Genomic DNA, 16,528 nt, shown 5'->3' with positions numbered 1-16,528 from the left:
CGTGGCAGGCGGCCAGCAGTGCACCTCGCATCAATGTAAATTCCAGGGCTGTGCCGCTGATTGATGCTTCATCAAAAGTGCTAACGACACTCTTTGGCTGTAAGTTAATTAGTCATGGAGGACTGTGGGATGAGCATGGTGTGACCCTGAACAAGGGCTCGTCTGACTAGCCTAAGGCCCACGGGCGCGGGGCTATTGTTCAATAGAGTTCTGTGTGTGTGGACGGCGGCGGGGCTGGGGGGGGGGGGGGGGGGGGGTGTTCTCCCTACTGACTGCCTCAATTCAGCTGGAAATCAGAGCAACATCCCTTCCCCCCCTCCCACATGGCCCTAGCAACCACGCCACGCCGACAGTTGCCAGGCAACCAGACAATGCCGGAGCCACTGGATGTGATGCGCGTGTGACAAGTTTGTGTTTCGCCTGTTTACATTTGTGATTCTGAAGCACAGAAAATAAAAATATATGGATCTATATATATAATGCTGCACTGTAAAAAACAAAAAGAATCCCCAAGAGATTATAATGGATTAGATCAAATTAATCATGTAGGATTTGTGCTATGATGGATGCATTAGCAACATGTCATTTCACTTCGAGTCTAAATGGGGTCATGCGCATTTTAAAGGGAAAGTACAAAAGTATAACCATTTCAATTGGCATAAAAGTATAGATGGGTAAAGTGCAACGTGTTAACATCTAATTAACTTTTGGATTGCGCAATCAAACGGGATTTGATTTGATTTATTGGTTTGTTTCAAGCATCAATGCAGCAGGAGATGACGCAGAGATGGCAAACTCATTTCAGAAATAAAAACCGATTAGACATCAAAGAAAAATGAACAGAACGTCAAAAGAAGAGGCACTGATCTTAACTGTAGTTACTCGGGATCACAAAGATGTTTTAATGCATACAATACATAATTAGGTCACATTGAATATAATGATTATTAACTGAAGTCAAGTGGAATTTAATGGAAAAATACAAAGACACAAACTTGTATGATCTCACCCCTATTGAGTTCTTTCAGTTTATATTTTTGCATAGTTGTCGTCATCCCGTTCTTATGAGACCAAGTGCAGATTTTTTTGTCAAGTGCTTATTGATTATTATCAGAAAATATTCTCTCGTACACGTCATGCATTAGATATGTGCTGGTAGTTTCATACAGTTCAGGTTCCTTTCACGTACATACACTATGACACAAATCACATTTTATATTATATTATTTTATATTATATAATATATTTATAGTATATTAAATAGAAGCCTGCATTGCATTAAAAATAAGATATTTCTGAACTTTCATTCATTACTTTCTCTCATCATTGAACTCTGTTGCCGTTCCCCTCTCTGCCGCTAGGTGGCACCCTTCCCACTTTCGGGTAGTTCATTTGAACTCTGACCCTACCGCCAGTGTTTCCGGACGCCTATCATTTCGGCTGCATTTTGCGGGTTATCTAGAACCTGACATTATTCCGCCACATGATTTAATTATTCAGGATTCGCGGCTTGTCAGCGGCCACTTTCACTGTTAAATCATTTTTGTGAACGCTGTTGTCGCTACAGTTCTTGTTAAAGGACATTAACAGGAACGGGCCGCCGACTTCACTTTCGGGATTTGTTTTGCTACATCGCTGGTTAGCAGCCGGCTAGCTCTGCCGCGGCTAACTAGTGCCGACAACACCGCTAGTCGGACATGAATTAGCGGGGGAAACCGTTCAGCTCTCGGGACTCCTAACCGTCCCGATGTTTCCCGGTCCCCAGGAAATTAGATCTCCGAGGAAGAGAGGAATCGGTGGGTTTGCCCGCCTGCGAGTCAGATCTTCGTCTTGCTAGCTGGGAGGACACTCCAGCTGTGAATTTATCAAAACAAAAGGGATCAGAAACTAAACGACACATTATCATCGACAAAAAGCAACAATGGCTAATGTTACAGACCTGCAGACAAAGTACAGCAAGCTAGCACAGGAGTACTCTAAGGTAAGCGAAAACTTTTATTGTGTCTTAAACAAAAATGAAATAAAATGAATGTGCAACGAAGGAGCATTTATTGTACCATAATCCAGCCTACCAGTCACATGCTCAGTTACAGATTACAACCTTAGATAGTTAGGATTAAGTAATAAACGAAGCACTAAGACACTGTTGCTCAGTACATTGAGCATTAAGGGAATGTCTTTACAACAAGGCCAACGCTTTCATGAGGTGAGATAAACTGCTGTAAATGTAGGTCACTGTCACCTACAGGCACCGACAGTTGTGGATCTACTAGTTTTTTTTTGTGTGTGCGCAGAATTTTGTTTTTGAGTATTTTGCAGATATTTAGAGTTTTCTTCTATCATAGATCTAATGTAGATAGATTTGCTGGAACCTGGTGAGTTTGCTTTAGTTTAGCTGATGATTTTAGGCTGTTAAACCAAAAGAAGATGCAGTCTTAGGTGTTTCGACGCAGGCTGCTGAGAATCTTTCTATATGCGTGTTTTTGGGTCAATATTTGCATTGTTATTATAATTATTCTGGGATGAATCCTAATTGGATGACTTAGAGCTATGTTTGAAGGGAATGTCACACACCTGATGTCTGTATAATTATCTGAATTTACTAAAACATCCAAGTATAACAATCATTACTGTCTGAAATACCTACATACAAATAAATAAATGCATTAGTTTTCTTAAAGATTGTTGAACTAGTATTTTCTGCATAACAGAATAGTACGAAACATCTTTCTTTGTGTAAAATGTATTGACACTCTTTTGAATATTTTATCTATAAAGTGGGGACTGGAAAATATTGCCAAATCACAAAATATTAACTTTAAATGTAAAGTTTTTTTTGACTTATATAAATGCACGTTAGCCTTTCAAATCTGCGCTCACTGTTAGTCGTTGGTGTGTTTCTCCTTCAACAGAACTGGTCGTGTTTCTGTGTTGTTTGGTGTTGAGCTCAGCTGACGCCACGGGTAGTTTGAGCTGTTTCCTGTTAATCTCTGAACTTCCCTTTTGCCAAACTCCAGATCCTGTTGAGAAAGTGCTGACTAGGTCACTGTCTGTTCTGCCAAAAGAAGTACTTGTCTTGTTAGTTTAAGAGTGAATAGTACTTCCTTTAAGAAATGGTTAAATGCAAGATATAGAGATTTGTTCTTTTTATGTAAAAAATGTTAACAATATAGAATGCTGTTTACTTTTCCACAGCTCCGAGCCCAGAACCAAGTGCTAAAGAAGGCAGTAGTAGACGAACAAGCAAACTCTACCACTTTGAAGGTAAACTGCACAAAGGAAGCGGATCATTTTGACTCATTTACATCAGAAACATTTAACTTCTGTGGCTCTTTGATGCCAAAACTAAACTTGGAGCCCTTGAGGGTTTCAGTGTTTTGCTTGCACACCTTTAATCTATCCAATTACTTTATCCAGTTCGTCTGAATAAACCTCAGTTTTAACAGGATCAGGTTTAATGGCATCCATTTTGATCCTTTTCATTGGTTTCAGACATTCTTTAATGCAGCAATATGGCAATCAACACATGAAATTATTGGTTTAGAAACATGTCATGGCGATTATTAATATCTCTGATAACTAATAACTGCCTAATTAACTCAAAATTTCCAAGATTTATTATAAATTTCTTTTAATTTACACATTTTATTAGTAGGAATTAAATACCAGAGAATCCCAAGGAGTAGCAGAGATAAATATTAGCATGATTGTAATATAAGATTGAATGTTATAAAGGTGACCCTAGTAAGTGTTGTGGAAAAGGTTTCTCAGGAGACGTCGAGGATCACGTTTTCCATGTTGGATTTTTAGCTTCAACTGTAGTGAAGAAGAAATTCATATTTGTTGCACTGACAGCTTTTAGTGCTTATAAACTAGAACACTTTTTGGTTTTCCGTAAACCCTAACATCCTTCATTTTGCTGTTTAACATCGACAGGAGCAGCTGAAACAAAGAGACCAGAGTCTGAGGAGGCAAGAGCAGGAAATGGACAGCCTCAGCTTCAGAAACCAGCAGCTGGCCAAGAGGGTGGAGCTGCTGCAAGAAGAGTTAGTCGCCAGTGAAACCAAAGGGAAGAAGGGGAAGGTGAGGATGATGATGGATGAAGGCCTTTGGACGGTCATACAATAATTCTCATGAATGCGTCTTTGTCTTTGAGCAGAGTAAAGGAGACTCTCCCTCCCAACACGGCCTGCAGACTCAGAGTGTTTTTGATGAAGACCTGCAGAAGAAGATCGAGGAAAATGAACGGCTTCACATCCAGGTTAGCAGCTTCGTCTCAGTATTTTTTACTTTTTGAGGCTCCACCTGCAGCCATTTCTTTTGTACTGTTAGTTTTACGAAGCCGATGAACAGCACAGGAAGAGGGAGGCCGAGCTGAAGGCCCGACTCGAGGAGCTGGAGAAGAACGCCGAGCAGCATCAAACCGCCGTGGACGGACTCGCCAAAAAATACGTGGAGACAATTGAGCGGCTGCAGGGGGACAAAGCACGCTTAGAGGTGAGAGTCTCCAGCTGTTCTGTTTGTCCATATATGCTTCAGTCAAGATAGATTTAAAATGATTTTGTTTGTTTTTTTCATGACAGGTGAAAGCACAAAGTCTGGAGATGGAAGCCAAAGAGTGCAGAGTGCGATCAGAGGAATGGTAAATCTGCAGAAACTTTAATATGTAATCAGAGACTGCATGTGCTGCAAATATGGCTTATGATGTTTTTTTGTTTTTTAAATGTTGTAAATGTATGTGAAACATCACATGTCTTACAGTCACACTCAGAAATGACTGCTGGCTTTGAGGCCTACTTCATTTCTGACAGTTTGACTAAGATTTTCCTTGATGCTTCCTCTCAGTCAGCCTCACTGTGTGACTGCAATAATATAGAATACACTACAAATGAGGAACATGCATCTTACAAAAAAAACCCTCTCTTTCCAAAGTAAAGGACATTTCTTAGGCCACATTTTTTACCGGATTCAGCGTGTTTTAATGCGCTAGCCGTCTGGCTTTCTCGTCCGTTTGCAGTCAGCAGCAGTTGAGACGGTGTCAGACGGAGCTCCGGACGCAGATGAAACAAAGCAGCAGTGTAATCCAGGAGAAAGTGCCCTTCAACGACACCAGTGAGTAACTGGCATCAGGCCGCACGGACAAAAACAACCGGTTTGGTCCGAGACGCCGTAAACAGCACGCCGCTGTGCTGAAAGCTGTGTAACCCCACTCAAAACACAGAGGATTGTGGGATATATATCTTCAAAGCTAGATTTGACAGATCATGATGATTTTGTCAGGTGGAATGTTTTTTTCTCGTTCCTCTCTGCAGAATTTAGCGACTACAACAGTCTGAACGTGCCCGCCCACAACCGAAGACATCAGGTTGGTTCACAACAAACACGTCTTTAGCGTTCAGAAAGCAGACTTCATCCTCTTTGTTCATGCTAATGTGGGGAAATGGATCCTTTTTTCAGTTTAAAAACCCGTTTTCAGGCAGTGACCTGTCAGATGGTGAGAATTAAAGCCTGCATAGTCATGTTTTCATGTACAGGCATATCAAACTGAAAATAAAACAAAAATGAAGGAGGCAGCATTTGTTTAAAGGGGCTTTTCTGCTGTTTTTTTCCCCCCAGACCTTTGCCTAATTTAAATTCATTTCTGCTTTGCTTTACTATTGGTACAACATGTGAGTGAGCATTTTCTCTGCGTTGTTGTGTTGGCCTCAGCTGAAGGCTCGCGATGTGGCCAGCCAGGCCCTGAGCTTCATCCAGGACCTGGTGGCTGCGCTGCTGAACTTCCACTCCTACACAGAGCAGCGCATCCACATCTACCCTCTGGACTCCTCCATCGAGCCCATCTCTCCTCTTAACCAGAAGGTGAGGAAAGCGTGCACAAACGAGGAAAAATGACAGCACGGTTTTTACATGTCCACTTCTCTGATTGTGTTCCAGTTTTCTCAGTATTTACATGAGAATGCAGTGTATGTGCGCCCCCTGGAGGACAGCTTTGTACAGCTGTACCAAAGCATCACAGAGGACACCGTCACAGCACTGGTGAGTTCTCTGCATGAGTGCCTTTGTGAGGTTTTAAACCATCTCTTAAACATCACTTGTGTTGTTTTTATCTCTATCCAAAGGAGACCGTGGTCAAGCTGAGGGATTTCGCCTCGAATTTTTCCTCCTACACCCACTTCCTGCAGAAGATTCTTCCTTACCAGCTAAAAAGGTGGACACCTGTTTGTGTGAGAAGATAGAAGGGAGGAAGAATTTACTGATCTCTGTTCCTTCTACGTCTTTTAGCCTGGAGGAAGAGTGTGAGGCTCCTCTGTGCACCGCTGCTCTGACAGCCAAAAACCAGGAGTTACAGAGTGACGTGAAGAAAGTAACATCTGTCTTTGAGAAGCTGCAGAACTACATCAACCTCTTAGCCTTACCCTGTAAGGTGACATCTAACCATGTGTCAAATCTGGCGTTTTGATGAAGAATAGATGTTTTTGAACAGTTTCTTTCTCTGATATTCGCCTGATGTGGCAGGTGTTCGGCAGGACGCCATGCCACAGACTAGCGTTGCAGCTGTTTTTACCCAGCTCGCCGCCTGCCTGCACAGTCTTCACGACTCTGTTAAAGGTTCTTCTTCTTCTTAACCCGAAGCCATCAACCATCGACAAGAATTTCTTATATGCTGTGCTTAGACATGCATATAACTTGAGTATTAAGATTTATAATGTCATGAAATTGTATTTTGGTGGCTTTATTGGTTTCATTTCTGCAGAAATGTCAAAGCATTACAACCAGAAGGCCAGCATGGAGCAGGAGCTCCCCACTGTCACTCAGAAACTTTGCACCACCACAGAGTGCCTCCTCGGATCGCTGTGTTCGCTGACCAGCAGCACCGGCAAGGTATGACCAGCAGAGGGCAGACCGCAGCCATCTCTCAACCCCACGCCAGTCTGAGCAGTGCACCAGGTCAAGTCAGGATTAGCTTAAAGTCCCACTCATCACCTTCTGATCGATTTTCAAAGCGTTCCCAGTAGAGTTTTTAAATATATAAAGATGCCTTTTTTTTTTTAGCCAAAATAAAAACATCGGTGTCGTTTTCTAGAACATAGTTTCTGCAGAGCAGCAGGAGTTCATTAACAATTCACCTCTGTGTTGAGGCCGGGACTGTTGGCGTAACCTCACCCCCACTTCCCGTCACCTATCCATTCACACGCTCGCCCACTAGCTTACAGCCCCTCTCACGCTCAACCTAAAATTACTGGTACAACAAAAAAATGGCGAGTAGTATTGGAGCTATCCAAACGTAAGGTTTGGTCAGATTCCAGCTCGGACGAGGAAGACAAAGACCTACACGGATCTAGTGGTTTGCAAGTGGATTCATCAGAATGGAGCGGAGCTTGTGGCTCGCCCAGTGTAGTTTCTACGTCACAAAAACGCAATTTTTTTTTCGTCTTCTCCCAATTCCCTACAATTTCAATTGAAAAAAATTCTCAGAAATACAAATTTATTCAAACATGTCCTCTGTCATCAGAAAAATGTCACAAGAAAATGTTAAAAACACCAAAAACAGAATTTTCATTGGAGTGTGTCTAATTTGGTAAATGAAAAATCAAATTTCAAAACTTTTAAATGACACATTGTTAACTTGAAGGAAATGTTAAAAAGCTAAAATAAAACTGTAATTTTGAAACTTAAAAAAAACATAAACCTAAAACTGTTACCAACAACAAATCTTTATTTGTGACAGCTGCTGTTTTGCATTTTCAATTTTTGTTTTTTCATTTCTGTCAGTTTCAACTCAGACTTTTTCAGCAGGGCGCCTAATTCTAGGTGGGGGCGGGGCTTCGAGGTTATGGTGTTGTCGTTTCTGCTCAGAATGGCGTCTGTTGTTGGCGCCGCCTGTGTCATACCTCCTCTGATGTGGCGTACAGTAGTGATAACTGTCTCCCAAGGATCACCATAGCCTCTTTTACTCAATGTGACTCATGTCCCAGTAGCCAATGGGCATAAAGCTCCGCCCACACATAAAATTAAGACCAACTGTATAACAAAAATTCTGATCCGAACCGTAAATTGCAGACTGAAAGCGAAAAGGGAGAGAAAATTGTGTAGCTTTTTGGGTTCTCAAATTTTCAATATTTCCTTCAAGTTTATGTCATATTGAGGTTAAAGCAGTTTTCAACTTTTCTTTTCAAGTTTAAAGTCTGTTTTTTTCATTTTCACTTGAAGCTGATCTTGATCTTTGCTGCAAAACATTAAAATTGAATTACTGTTTTATTTTTACACTAAGGTGAAAACTTAGCAGCAAATGTGTAAAACCAGCAGGACTTGGGTAATATTTCCAATTTGCTGCAGAACCCTTTATTATTACGGCTCATGATATGTGGTCTTAATATTCTCTTTCTTTCTTCTAGTAGATCTCAAACATGTGGGATTGATGTGTTCATGACGGATCTCTTTGTTGCAGATCGCTACTTTTTTCAGCAACAACTTGGACTTTTTCACATCCTCAGGCTACAGTCCAAGAGGCAGCACAGTCACGCTCAACCCTTTGCAAGCAGAGAGCATGCTTGCCAACAAAAAGAGAGCAGCTGCCTTCATTCATGCTCTCAAAAGGGTCAGTAAATACTTTCACTAGGTTCATTCCACTTGTTTTATTCTGATTTTGTTGCTTTAATGCTTGCTGGGATAAAAGCGTGCAGACTTGTTTTTCTTGCCGTCTTTCAGCCCAGAGCCCCGTCTGTCCCGTACAGTGAAGCCCTGTCGAACCGCCGCGTCCTCACCAGCTCCACCGAGAGCAGAGAGGGCCTCACTCAGCAGGTGGCACGCCCTCCTGAAGGGGCTTTACAGCAAATCTAGACAGTTTTGATAGTGACAAAGCATCTAAAGGAGTACAGTGGATGTAAAAGCTGAAGGTTGCAGAGTGTTTTCGGGGTCCTGCTCACTGTCCGCTGCGTCCTGCAGGTGCAGCAGAGCCTGGAGAAGATCGCCCGCCTGGAGCAGGAGAAGGAGCACTGGCTCCTGGAGGCCCAGCTGGGGAAGGTGCGGCTGGAAAAGGAGAACCAGCGCATTGCAGAGCTGGAAGCGCAGCTCGCAGCGGCGGCTCTGGGGGGGAGCCCAGACTCGCAGAGGGCGGCAGCAGCAGGCGCACCCCCGCCAAACCACGAGGAAGCAGAGGCGGAGCAGAGCCCCGCAGGGCAGCAGACGCCGACGACGGCTCTCTGCACCAGCCTGGTACCGTCACCGTTCTAGCTGCTGTTTGATTCTGACGGGAAAGAAAGTCCTTTGCTTCCGGCGCTTTGTGTGCGATTAGATGTTACAAAGGCAGCACTATTTGTTTTCTGTGACTCCCCTTCAGGGTTTGCTCAGTGGAGCTCATACTTTGCTGATGTGGCAGAAAAGTGGAAGACTGTTGTCTGAGTTCACACTGAACTCTACTTCCTGTCTTCCTCCCACTTTGACTTTCTTCTTATCTCAGTTCTTGAGTTGGACTCTTTCTACGTCTGACCGCTGATTCTCAGTGTTTGTTCTCCACCAGGTTGGAATGTTGTGCACCACACCTTCAGTTGATCATGTGAGTTGTAGCAGAGTCTTTGGAAGGCATTTTTCTAATGGGAACGGTCTTCTGAGCGAGGACACTGAGGATGCTCGATGCTGTGTCTGTGCTTGCAGGTGGGAGACGAGGAGTCCCGGGAGCAGCTGATAAAAAGTCACTACATGTGCAGAGTTGGGGAGCTCACCACGCAGCTCCAGATTTCAGATAGCAAAGCTGTGCACTTTCACTCCGAGGTGACGCTCTTTACTAATATATTTTTTTTTATTGTTTCCGCTCTGTTTCCTGCTCCTCTGACCCTCTGAGAAGAGATGTTTTCCTCAGAACCTCAACTCACCTGCTACGTTTTTGTTCGACTCAAGGAGCACATGTTCTGGTTTCAGACTGCAGTGTGCTTAGCGATGCCATAAACAATATTTTCCTTCTCTCTCAGTGCCGCGCTTTGGCCAAGAGATTAACTATCGCAGAAAAGGCCAGAGAGACTCTGAGTGAAGACGTCAAACTGGCGAACCAGAAGATCACGCACTTACAGGTAAAACCCGATCACAGTTTATGGCACACGTTTCCTTCTCAAAAAAGTAATAAGTATTATAGACGTTTTAAGGCAGTAAAACACCTTTCTCAGACAGACATGAACATTTTAACACAACCCTTAGTAGTCTGAGTAGCTTTTCTTATTTATACTTTATAATTTGCTCTGTTAATTTATCTTTATGTTATATTCATGTTTAAAGCTTACCCCAAATTCCTTTTCCCCCTAATATATTACACAATAATTCCACACAAAACTATTTGCACCACCTAACGAATAGTCTGCTTCCTGTGAAAAAAGTGATACAAACTGAAAAAATAACATGAATAAAGTACTAAAAACAAAAAAAATATGTCTTTCTTTTGCAAATGACCCTGGTATAAGCAGGTTGATGGCCGACAAAGTGGGCGTTATCTGATTTAACGCACTCTGCTTCACGCCGGACGGTTTAGGCGTCCGCGGCGTGCGTTAATTCCTGATAATAGACTCAGCCATTAACCCTTACTAAATGTTTTTCTTTTCCGCAAATAAAAAAGAAAAGAAAATTGAGATCAAACTGTTTTTTATATTTTATAACAAAGCTGCAACACAGAGACAAAATCCAAATACATAAATCTAAAAAACGAACTCAAAACAATATAAAGGACGTATTAAAACCAGCCAAAGCTTCACTATACTGGGATTTATTCTAAGGTGTAGTATCTCGTTTGTTTGTTTCAAAGCTAAAAGCGTTTTGAAACCTTCAGGTTAAATTTAGAATAAAAACTATACTAACGGGGGGGGCCGATATCAGTCCTGCGTCACTGTAAACAGCTGACCAGATTGGCGACTCACCAATGGGCTTGGAGACTACAGAGGGATGAACACAGAAAGTTTAAACCCTCAGAGATTAAAACGATGATGATGATGAGGATGAAGATCTCCAGACTAACAGAATGATGCCTCTCAGGATGAGCTGGCTACGACCAAGAGGAGCTACGAGGACCAGCTGAGCATGATGAGCGACCACCTCTGCAGCATGAATGAGACCTTGAGCAAGCAGAGGGAGGAGATTGACACCCTCAAGCTGGGCAGCAAGGTACTTCCTTATTCAGGTTCTGTTCATGGGGGGTTCAGAGGGAAAGGCACCTGCTGGAATCATCTTAGAGGGTCATTAAGCTCAAGCTCAAGGCAAAGGAGAGGTGTGTTTTTGAGCCGTGCTTGTTCCTGCACGCACGCACACCCCCCGGCTTCACGCCTGCGAGGCGCAGGCTGCCACTTGTTCTGATCCACAGCTGGCAATTTTCTATTGAAGGACACCCACCAGCCTAAACTTGCTCTCAGAATCTGAAAGAATACGCTGGAAATCATCTCAAAACAAGTCAAAAGTAGAGAATATGGGAGGATTTTTTCCTTGTCGCAAGTTAAAAATGAAGTCTGCCAATGGCAGATTGGTAAGAATGGGAAGATTTCTTTTTAATGCATAGACGTCACATTTTGGGTTATATTGCTGTGGTATTTCATTCTGCCCAACTGGGGGTACGTACCCCTGGCTGCAGTGTGCAGACAGAGGCGTGGCTCAGCGAGGGCGGGGTCAAACGCGTTGCGCTCCACTCCCTGTATGGGATTCTTCTTCCTCAACGCAATTACCGTCTTTTTCTTCGCATTTGACAAGTTTCCAGGCGCAGTATCGCCACCTACTGGATTCAGGAGTGGATCCTGAGATGTTAAAGTTAAAGCTCGCCATGTACATTTTTTTTAAATCAGGAAATGGTTTGTTATTTTAATTTTAGAGTTTTTTTTTTTTTTTTGGAAAATAAAACAGCCCTTTTTATTTACGGCGACAGGCAGACTGAACAAAAGTGTGATGCCGGTCATGAAGGAAGCGGCTCTTGTCTCATTTTACACCACGGTCCGGGTGAAAACTCGATTCTGATTAGCTGCTGGGTGTGTGGATTAACTATGAAGTGTGCATTATCAGAAATTAAGCCTTCGCGTCGAACAGTTGCTTCCGGGAAGCCCATTAGTTTCTGATCATGCACACTTCGAAGGCCATTAACCCGCTTTAAATATATCTCACATTTTGCACTAGCAAAGAGAAAATGCATTCGCAGACGCAGCAGTGAATAAACAGAATGTCATTCATGTCATGTTCATCGCAGTTCTGGCGAACAGTCGGAGGCAAATCCAAAGGCGCCATTGTGGACCCGACTGATGCGATGACCGATCGCTTAAAGCCAACGACAAGAGCCGACTTCTTCCTGGGAACATTTTTTTTTTTCAACTGCCTTTCACTCTTTCTTACTTCTTTTTTCTCTTCAATCGCCAATAATTGTTCAAAACGTGTTTGTGCTGAGCGTCACCTTTAAATCACGTACAATGGGCGTGGCTCAACGGGTTTAACTCTGCCTCAACCTGGGCGGAGTTAAACCCGTTTGTGTAGAGCAGGGGTGGGCAATTACTTTGTGGCTCGTGGGCCACATAGGGTTTTAAAATTGGATAAAAGGGCCGGACCAGGAGCAGATGCGTGGAGTGAGAAAGACATAAGATGGAATCTGGATGAAAGGATTTGGATTGAAAATTATATTTTAAAATGGAGCATTTTAGAGGATTTTAGGTTAAAACTTTTGTTCTCAATTTAGAGCCAATTGCACCAACGGCTTGATGTTCCTCATGTCAAACTTAGAGAAATGCTGCGTTCATGTGGTGTTTGGATGATTGGAAGAATGAAAACCAAAAAATCTTCCAACACCACATGGATGCTCGAGTGGGGCCCCCAAACCTTTTCTAGTGAGGGCCACAGTAAGACTTTTTCTTTAAACTTCTTTTATCTTTCTTTAATTGTAAAGCCCTATAATAAAGTTTTATTCATTCATGATCCTTTTAATAAAATAAATAACACTGTGAAATAAAAAATTACCAAATAACTGATTTTTAAAGACAAAAGGTCAGGAAAAAATATACATTAAAAAGAAAAACCAATAAATAGTGGATCCTCTCCCGTCATTTTCCCGCTGCAGCTCCTCACGTCTCACAGTTTGCACTAAAACTGAGCAGCTGTGTCCTGCATGTCTGTTTCTCATCCAGTAATAATAAAAAAAAAAAACATTTCTATGTCTTCTGCTGCAGCTAAGCATTTATCTGCATCACCTTTTCACCAGTACAGAGATCCCTCGTTTATTGCAGGAGTAACGTTCTAAAAATAACCGTGATCTGTGAAATCCACGGAGTCTGATTACAAACGTTTATGGCAGTAAAAATCCTCACTTCACACTTTCTACACTTTTCTCAGACAGATATGAACATTTTCATACTTTTAAATTCTCAAACCTTCATAGAAATTAATTCCAGGGTCTTAGAATGAAAATAAAGAACTGATCACAGATTTCTTTAGTTTGAAAAGCTCCGCGTTTCTGTTTCTGTTTACAGGGTCTTCGGCCAATCAGGACACAGAACAGGTTACGCTGTTTGGAAAAAAAGCAGCAGAATCGCTCTAAAAGAATGAGCTAAACCGGGAAAGATGAACCGCGACGTAAAAAAGGAAAGACTGTATTTGAGAGGGTTTCAGGTTGGAGCACCGACTGCAGAAGGGGGGAATAAAATGTCACGTCTTGATCGTGTGGCCAGATGAAAATAAAAAACACGGGTCTCTGATATTGTTCAGGAGGCGGACCGGATCGGCCCGCGGGCCGTAGTTTACCCACCCTCTGGTGTAGAGGGTTGGCTCAGGTTTGAAGAGGTTAAGACAAAAAAACATCTGAAATCTGCTCTAAACTCACATCTTTATGTATTTTGCATTTTGAAATATATTTCAAAATAAGCATGCATTACTCAAAAAAAGGTTTTATATCTTTAATTTAGGTCTATTCAAACAAAGTATCCCACAAACGATCCTATTTTCATCCAAATGTACTTGTTTTTTTAAACCATATTTATCTACTAAAATGACACATTTAAACAAAAAATTGTTATGAGTCAAATGAAACTGTCACATTTTCTTAAATCTAAAAAAACTAGACTGCTCACCATCACAGAGGAAATGAAAAATATGATTTAAAATAAAGAAAAAGGGGTTTCTTTAGAGATTTTGATTAAAATAAAATGCTTTCGAGCTCAAAATGACTTAGATTTATGGAAGGAAGTAGTTACATCTCGTTGTTTTATCTTAAATCAAGTATAATAAGATATTTGCAGATCTGAAGAACCTTTCTATGTATTCTTCTAGCCGATTATTGATGCTTTTGGATTTTCCTTTAGGTAAACACCAAAAAGAACAAGAGCCGCTAGGGATGCTCAGCATGGGAGGGAGAAGATGCTGATGTGAAGCTTCCAGGCAGCCTGTGGACACCAACACGGGACGTCCACAGGAGCTCCACCTTCTCACCACCTGGAGATGAAAACCTCTTTCACGTCAAACGTTTTGGTGGAAACGGTTTCTGAACTTCCGCCCCGGGGACATTTGCTGAGAGGGAGATGAAGAGCTGAAACAAGTGAAGTTGGAAACTTTACTGACACCCAGACTTGAAGACCAAATCCTGTTCATATGTTGTCTGCGATAGAGGAAAAACCCCGTTCTGCTTATCTTCAGTTATGCAAACATGGCTGCGGCTGCATGTGAGCAGTTTAGTCTATTTGTGCCACGGCGACTCCATACTGTCCGGAAGCTTTTGGGTGGGATCTCATTTGACGTCGTTAGTTTGGGACGTTCCAGGGTCACGCAGGGTGCCCTAGAATCAGGAAAAGAGAGTCCCAACGTGGCTTCTTCACTCTATTTGGGAGGAGGAAGAGCATAAAAAGATGCTTTTCCGACAGGGAGGGGGACATGTTGAAGCTTGTGACTAAATCATTTTGTCTTCAGTTGCTCTGCAGCAAAGCAAGAGTGGAAGAGCTTTTCAATCTAAAAGATGTCATTGTTCTGTTTCACTGAGACGAAGAAAATCTTTATTTTGCACTCTAATTACATTTTTTGTGTCTGCAATAACAAGTTAGTTTTCTGAATCACGTCGGAGAGATTTAAGCATTACATAAACAATTTGCGAGTCACGGCAGAAGGTGGATTACTGTAAATCACCACCTTTGTCTTCATTCAAGCGTCTTTGTTTACGGCAAAAAAACCTGCCAACACGAGCGGAAACGACTGGGAAACTTGTATATCACATTGTGTCCAAATAAAAGCACATAGACATGTGTGTAGCAGAATAAAGATCTTGTTCCAAATGGACGTGCTGTCGGCTTTGATGTTCACCTGGATGGTTATTATTCTAACCAAATGTACGAAGCTGCATTTCTGCAGCTGAGAGCGAAGACGGCGATTGAACAGGGTCTGTAATTTAAGCAGGCTTCAACACACCCTAACCACTGGGAAATGAGGCGGCGCCGCTGACTGGACCTGGAAAAATTACAGCATGGCTTCAGCTTCTGGTGTCGTCACATGTTTTGTGGGGAGATTTGGATCCAGCCTGGGTAAACAGATTCATCTGTGAAGGAATTGGGAAAGGACTAAAACTACTGTTTTTAGGTAGATGAAAAGGTTTTCTGTGTGGCAGATGGATGTCGTCATCATCGTCTCGTCTCTGGCTGTCACCTCAGCTTTCCTCGATTTCCCTGAACCCGGAGGTCCGTTTGGGTCATCAAAGTTTCTCCTCTGTGGTCCTGCAAACCGATGTACCAAAGCTGGTTCATTTTATAAATAAACAAATGTGTCTATTTGTTTTATAAAAAAAAAAAACGCCCCTCTCACCCTCCGTGGGTGGTTTCTCCTCCAAGCTCAGGTCCTCTACCAGAGGCCTGGGAGCTTGAGGGTCCTGCAGTATCTTAGCTGTTCCTAGCACTGCGCTCTTCTGGACTGAGAGGTCTGAGGTCTTTCCAGGTATCTGTTGTAGCCACTCCTCCAGCTTGGGGGTTACTGCCCCGAGTGCTCCAGTTACCACAGGCACCACTGTCACCTTCACTTTCCATGCTTTCTCCAGTTCTTCTCTGAGTTCCTGGTATTTCTCCAGTTTCTCATGTTCCTTCTTCCTGATGTTCCCATCGCTTGGCACTGCCACATCCACCACAACGGCTTTCCTCTGTTCTTTATCCACCACTACAATGTCTGGTTGGTTCGCCATTACCATCCTATCAGTCTGGATCTGGAGGTCCCACAGGATCTTTGCCCTCTCATTCTTTACCACCTTCGGAGGTGTTTCCCATTTTGACCTTGGGGTTTCCAGTTCATATTCTGCACACATGTTCCTGTATATTATTCCAGCCACTTGATTGTGGCGCTCCATGTATGCTTTCCCTGCCAGCATTTTACATCCTGCAGTTATGTGCTGGATTGTTTCAGGGGCCTCTTTGCACAGTCTACACCTTGGGTCTTGTCTGGTGTGGTAGATCTGAGCCTCTATGGCTCTGGTGCTCAGGGCTTGTTCCTGAGCTGCCAGGATGAGCGCTTCAGTACTGTCCTGTAGGCCAGCCCTTTCTAGCCATTGGTAGGACTT

At 42.7% G+C, this 16,528-nt stretch overlaps 1 protein-coding gene across 2 annotated transcripts; it reads left to right on the top strand.

Moving 5' to 3' along the window:
- Positions 1-1,394: 1,394 nt before the first annotated feature.
- Positions 1,395-15,267, top strand: ppp1r21 (protein phosphatase 1, regulatory subunit 21). 2 transcript variants are annotated; one of them, XM_011484650.4, is made up of 22 exons: positions 1,395-1,981; positions 3,196-3,264; positions 3,937-4,083; positions 4,160-4,261; positions 4,333-4,497; positions 4,584-4,642; positions 5,018-5,112; positions 5,313-5,365; positions 5,710-5,859; positions 5,935-6,036; positions 6,120-6,208; positions 6,283-6,419; positions 6,517-6,609; positions 6,755-6,882; positions 8,450-8,599; positions 8,710-8,802; positions 8,947-9,216; positions 9,521-9,556; positions 9,655-9,771; positions 9,969-10,067; positions 11,017-11,145; positions 14,304-15,267. In XM_011484650.4, exons 1-22 carry the CDS (start codon positions 1,922-1,924, stop codon positions 14,331-14,333), a joined length of 2,373 nt encoding a protein of 790 aa, XP_011482952.1. In that variant the 5' UTR covers positions 1,395-1,921; the 3' UTR covers positions 14,334-15,267. The 2 variants fall into 2 exon arrangements, with proteins under 2 accessions (XP_011482952.1, XP_078787484.1); XM_078931358.1 differs by lacking the exon at positions 1,395-1,981 and adding an exon at positions 2,083-2,206.
- Positions 15,268-16,528: the final 1,261 nt, after the last annotated feature.

This window comes from Oryzias latipes, chromosome 15, assembly GCF_053564925.1.
Source record: "Oryzias latipes strain Hd-rR chromosome 15, Olatipes_Hd-rR_3.1".
Classification (NCBI taxonomy): Eukaryota; Metazoa; Chordata; class Actinopteri; order Beloniformes; family Adrianichthyidae; genus Oryzias; species Oryzias latipes.
Note: the sequence above shows the minus strand (reverse complement) of the source record. Positions and strands in the feature narration are given on the sequence as shown.

Coding starts and splice junctions, on each gene's coding strand:
- ppp1r21 (XM_011484650.4), top strand. CDS start 1,922: ATGGCTAATGTTACAGACCTGCAGACAAAGTACAGCAAGCTAGCACAG. Junction 5,366..5,709: donor CCCACAACCGAAGACATCAG/GTTGGTTCACAA, acceptor TGTTGGCCTCAG/CTGAAGGCTCGCGATGTGGC. Junction 5,860..5,934: donor TCTCTCCTCTTAACCAGAAG/GTGAGGAAAGCG, acceptor ATTGTGTTCCAG/TTTTCTCAGTATTTACATGA.